At 51.7% G+C, this 6,249-nt stretch overlaps 1 protein-coding gene across 1 annotated transcript; it reads right to left on the bottom strand.

The window, feature by feature from the left end:
* Nucleotides 1-995: 995 nt before the first annotated feature.
* On the bottom strand, nt 996-2,850 carry LOC124649654 (flotillin-like protein 1). Its single transcript, XM_047189247.1, has one exon. It carries the CDS (start codon nt 2,749-2,751, stop codon nt 1,303-1,305), a length of 1,449 nt encoding a protein of 482 aa, XP_047045203.1. The 5' UTR covers nt 2,752-2,850; the 3' UTR covers nt 996-1,302.
* Between the last annotated feature and the right edge of the window lie 3,399 nt (nt 2,851-6,249).

Genomic DNA, 6,249 nt, shown 5'->3' on the forward strand with positions numbered 1-6,249 from the left:
CGTGGGCTTTTGTTTCGTCCAATTCCGAGAATATTTCCTGTGTAGGATTTCTGAAACCAAAAACAACAGAAAACGAGAACTGGCGCTTCGGCATCTTGTTAATAGGTTAGTGCCGGAAAATGCATCAAAATGATATAAAGTGTATATAAAACATGTGAGTATTGTCATAAAACTAGCATGGAACATAAGAAATTATAGATACGTTTGAGACGTATCAATGACCAATATCATCATTCACCTTCACCCCAACACTACCCCTTTGAACAAACTGTTGCACTAAGCTTCCCCATTCTGGAGCAAATCCCTTCATTCGCAAAGTTTGTTGTAAGAAAGACCATTTCACCTTATCATATGCTTTCTCGAAGTCGATTTTAAATAACACCCCATCCATTTTCTTAGTATGCAATTCATGGATTGTTTCGTGAAGTATGACTACCCCTTCCAAAATATTTCTACCTGGCATAAAGGCTGATTGAGTTGGCTTCATAACTCTTGGGGCAATCCCCGAGATGCAATTCGTACCAACTTTAGTGAATATCTTAAAATATACATTTAGCAAATAAATTGGTCTATATTGCTGTATTTGATAAAACTCAGCTGAAAAGCCATCGGGTCCAGGAGCTTTATTCAGTTCCATCTAAGAAATTGCCTTAAAAACCTCCTCTTCCGTAAAAGGGGTCGTCAAGATCTCATTCTCTACTGATGAAATTTGCGTAATATCATGGATCTCCTCTTCAACTAAAGTATATTTTAGCCGATGTGACGATTGTTACTGTTTTTAGGGCGTAGACCCTAACGACATGTTTCTTCACCTATTGTTGGATTTGTAGGCGTTGTGTGGTGGTTTCGGGTTTTATGTTACATGACTTTGGCGGATCTTTGTTTCATTTCAACAAAATATAAATTAAGATCGTATGCATCGCTTTGATGCAGAGGCCGGGATCCGTTCCCCATTCGAAAAAAAGTATTTATCTATATTTACATGTATCCATGAGGCGGAGGTTGTACTACAAGAAATTGCGTAATCTAATTGAACGTTTGGTTTTTATCACACCGACTCACCGAGAGCAATACATGTTCCCTTTATTGAAGGAAAATACCCATACTTATTTTGACGGTATTCCTCACACACACACACACACACATTCAGAAACACAAGATGGTGGACATCTCTTATTCACGGGATGCTGCCGCTGCTGGTGACGACGGTGCACGAGCAGACTGGGATGCTACATGAGGACGTTCATTAATTATATTTACACAATGACGCACCTGGTGAATAAGAGCAGCTTCACGGCAAGCTCAACGGGACGCCGAGGTGCCGCCACTGAGAGTGCCCATCCACGCCGGCGGCAGCATGCCAGTCTGCTCGTTCACCGTGGTCAGCAGCGGCGGCAGCATCCTGTACACCCCGGCCATCTCCTTCATCGCGCCACCGTCACTCTCGCCACCAGCAGCCGCGCCGTTGCTCCACACGCTGATCTTGGGCTCGAGCCCCCTGATTGCGTCGGCGTTGATGCGCGCCATCTCCTGGTATACGCCTTTGCTGACCATGAGGTAGTCACGGAGCGCACCGTAGTTGCCGCCGAGCGCGCCAAGCATGGACGACAGATAGACGCTCTGGGCCTCGCCCATGGCGGCCAGCCCCTCGGCCTCCTTCTGCTTGGCGTACAGCTCAGCCTCGGCCTCCCTCTGCCGCGCGAAGAAGTCGGCGTCCGCCACAGCGCGTCGCGCATCCGCCTGCTTCTCCTGCTCGAACAGCAGCGCCTCCGCGGCCTTCTGACGGTTGTACAGCTCCCAGTTCGCCTGCTGCACCTTCATCTCGTAGTCGACGACGGCCTTGCTGAGGTGCTCCGCCTTGAGCTTCTCCGTCTGCCTTTCGGCGTTGGTGCGCTCCACCTCCACCTGCAGCTGCGCGTCGCGTATGGCGACGGCCTTTGCTGCCTCCACCTCGGCCACCCTCGCCTGCCGTTCCCACCCGGCCTTCTTCATCGCCAGCTCGGCGTTGGCCTCCGCCACCTCCGCCTCCCTCTCGTTCCGGAACACCTGCACCTCAGACTGCACTCGGGCCTCCTCCTTGGACCCTTCTCCCTGCCGCTTCACCGTGTAGACCTTGGTCTCGGCGTCCACCTTGGCCGCGTTCTGCCGCGTCATCCCCTCCCGCACTTTGGCGCCAACCTCCCCCTTCATCCGCGCCTCCGCCACGTCCACCTTGGCCTGGTTCACAGCCTCCTGCTGCGTCTTCTGGCCGAGGTAGGAGAAGTACTCGTGCCCCGGCACGTCCACCAGCTGCTTCACGTTGGCGTTGTAGATGATGAGCCCGAACTGGTCCAGCTCCAGCTGCACGCTCTCGAACACGGCCTGCTTGAACGACTTGGCGCCGTGGAAGATCTGCTCCATGGTCATGGACGCCGCCAGCACGCGGGTCTCGCCCTCGATCACGCCCTTCACCAGCTCGTTCACGTGGTGCGAGAGCTTGTCGTGCGGGGAGATGAGCTTGGCGTAGCGGAGCAGGCACTCGTTGTCGTCGGCGCGTGGGCCGATGGTGAAGACGGCGGGGAGGACGAAAGGGAGCTTCTCGGCGCTCATGGCCTGCACCTCGAAGGTGTAGTTCACCGGGGAGATGTCGAAGCGCGCGCATCGTTGGCCCGGCGCGATCCAGGCCTTCTTGGCGAGCTTCACGTCATTGATGTTGTACCCGGTGATCGCTAGGTACTCCGACGGGCTCGCGATCCGGTATACAAATCCCATGGTGCCGGGGGGTCCTGATGATCAGTCGGGGCTTAATATCCCAGTTAAGCAAGATCGTGCACAGGTTGCAGATGTCTGCAGGGTACTGAGCTAGCTAGCTGCCAGGCAATATGGATGAGATCATAACCAGCATGTTAATTATATACTCGCTGTGATTCCTGAGCTGTCATTCGTGGCCCATTCCGCTGATCCGCTGGATAAACGTTACCAGCTTGCTTCACGTTGAGATTGTCCAATTGATCAGGGTACCGTGCGCTACACGGTATGATGGTAGTTGAATGGTACTATTAAATGATGGTATGATTAGACCTGACTTAGAGCAACTCCAGTAGTATAGCCGGTTGTTGGCTATAAGCAAGATGACATATCATTTATAGTTCAAAAAATCGGCCGTGATACCGATTTATCGTGAATCGGGTGGTAACCGATAAGATTTCTGCATATCGGCTGATCTATCGCCCGCACCGATTTGCGGCCGATTTTTAGTCTGACAGCCGATATTTCGGCCGATTTTCGATGAAATTGCGCTGAAATTTGTCATATAGTCTTGTTGAATTGTGCGTTAGCTCAAGTTTTCCATTTTTATTTATTCAAATGTAAGGAATAAAGGTGATACTTCAATCAAATGCTCTAATGTTATTCTTACATAGCATATTATAAAAAAATTTAATGCCAAAAATTAGGATTTAGAAAAAATAAGCCAATAAATGGCCGACCGATAAAATCGATTAACTGGCCGATAAGCGATTAATCTCCATTTTGAGGCGGACCGATCAGTTAACGATTAACGATTTCTTGAACATTGTCTATAGTCAAAATGTAGCCAACAAGTACAATAGTTGATTATAAGAATGTACTACTTTTTTAAGAGCAATTCCAATAGTAGAGCCGTCTGTTTGGCTATAAGCAAGTTGTCATGTCAGCTATAGCTAACTTGTAGCTAGCATGTACAATAGTTGGCTATAAGAATGTAGTACTTTATCAATATATGGCCCACCTTTCACTCTCATAACTTACCTAGGAGCACGTGCTAGAGCTGGCTCTTGCATAAGAGCCCACTTATCTTCTCTCTCCTCTTCTCTCTCCTCCAACTAGACAAAAATATATTATTCTATTCCTTATAGCCAGCTGAGTAGGACTTATTGTACTTGCTCTAATGGATGACCCAGCTTTCATTCACACATCTTGCCTAGGAGCACGTGCTAGAGCTAGCTCTTGCATAAGAGCTCACTTACATTCTCTCTTCTTCAATTAGACATAAATATATTATTTTATTCCTTGTAGCCAGCTGACTAAATCTTATTGTACTTGCTCTTAGAGCAATTCCAATAGTGTAGCCAGCTGCTGGCTATAAGCCAACTGTCATGTCATTTATAGCCAACTTAGGTCCAACATATATAATAGTGAGCTATAAAAATTAGTTTATCAATTTATGGCCCACTTTTCACTCTCATAAAATGCCTAGGAGCACGTGCTAGAGCTGGCTCTTGCATAAGAGCCCACTCTCCTTCTCTCTCCTCCTCTCTCTCCTCCAACTAAGCAATAATATATTATTTTAATTCTTATAGCCAACTGACTAAAACTTATTGTACTTGCTCTTAAGAAGATTATATACTCCAAGAGCATGTAGACAGTGTTGCTGCAATTCCTCGAAAGTTCCTCTCAAGTTTGAGGCAGGCGTGCTCTCGAAAGGATCGAGCCATTCCTTGACCCATTTCCATGGAATTAGCGATGCAATTTACGACAAGAAATGAGCGGTCGTTCTAATGATTACTGCTGACATCCGAAGTTTCCTAGTACTCGCACTCAACCCTCCTCTCCCGTTGCCTCAACAGAACTCTGCTCTCCTTAGTAATTTAGAGGCACTAATTGATATCGCCGTCCTCGCCATCAGTCCACCGTCGCTCAAGTCTGTATGACGAGATAACGCGTCTTTGTCCCTTTCGTCCTATCCAGTTGATTTGAAACAAGAAACAATGGTGCAATAACCCGAGTTGACGTTGACACCGATCTCGAGTTCTTGTAGGATCTGCCGATCTGGTATCCATGTTTGTCGTTGTGAGTTCCGCGGCTCACACCGCCCACCTCCACTTAGAGCATCTTCACTTGTTTGGCCTCCCTACGCCCCCGAAATCCGGGGTAAATTTCATTTGGATTGGACGTAAAATTAGCATGGGGGGGACCAGTTTTCCAGCCGCAATCTCAGGCGAAGACGCCGATCTAATTTTGAAAAACGAAAACTTGACGAAATACGGCTAAAAACAATTGAATTTAGACTAAATTTAATGATATTTACTATATAGAGGGCGACGTTCATACATAGAGGCCGAATTCAAATATATTTCGAATTTGTCCGGGGAAATACAACTATAAATATTAAAACACGACGCTCTACATGCCGAAATGGCGGTAGAACATCGTGTAGTCGTTGTCGCCGTCGCCGCCATCATCGTCGGAGCCGTCGTCGTCAAAACGCGGCGGCGCCACCGCCGCCTGGCTGCTGGTGCCCTGGCCGGGGTCTCCCCACCGGCCATCATGGCGCGGCGGGAACGGCAAGGGCTTGTACCACTCGTCATGGGACTCCGTCTCGAGGTCGATGACGGGGACGGGGGCACCAGATGGAGGAGTCGCGGGCCGGCGGTAGCGAGCGGCCTCCTCGAGGAGCCGAGCCTGCCGCTCCGCCTCCTCCTTCTCCCACTGCTCCCTCGACCAGGCGCAGGCCTGGTCGAGGGGCATGGCGTTGTCGGCGGGGATGAGGTCCTGGAGGGACCTCGCCATGACGGCCTCGAGGATTGCGGCGTCCTCGGCGTCGTGGACCTCCTCCACCTTCACCGGCTTGCGCTTCCGCTCGCCGGAGGTGCCTGGTTCGCGCTTGGGGCGAACCAGGCGGAGGCGGCCGCGTGGCGTCGAGGACTCGCGGATGACGATCCCGCCGCCGCTGCGATCACGGTTGCGCGACGGGGAAAGAGGCTCCGGTTTCACCGGCGCCAACAATGGCGCCGACCTGGAGATCGGCGTCGACCTCGACGCCGAACCAGACGACGAGGAGCTGGCAGCCATGCGCCGTGGCTACCAGCTGCCCTGGCAGCGGCTGGCCGATGCCCTCGACGGCGGGGGCATCGTCAGAACGGGCGCGTTGCCGCCCTCGATGTGCTCGATGACGGCGTCGAGCATCCGGCCCGGCACACTCCACCAACGCTTGCGTCCCGCGGTGTTGTTGCGCAGAGGCGGAGGCGGCGGACTGTCGTAGGAGGCGAGCTCCTGCTCCCACCGCCGCAGGAAATAGGAGTTCCACGCCGTGTAGTTGTCGGGGTGGTGGCGTGGCTCGGCGCGCTCCTGGTCCGACAATGTCAGTCGGACCTCCTCGATGGCGGCGTCGAGGGCGTGTCCCTGGGGCGCCGGCGGGATTTGCACGCCGCCCGCACTTAGCCGCCACCCGCCGCCGGGAGGCCTCGTGTCCGGCGGGCAGGGGTACCCCGCCTGGTAGAGGAGGTGTCC

This window comes from Lolium rigidum, chromosome 4 (assembly GCF_022539505.1).
Source record: "Lolium rigidum isolate FL_2022 chromosome 4, APGP_CSIRO_Lrig_0.1, whole genome shotgun sequence".
Lineage (NCBI taxonomy): Eukaryota > Viridiplantae > Streptophyta > Magnoliopsida > Poales > Poaceae > Lolium > Lolium rigidum.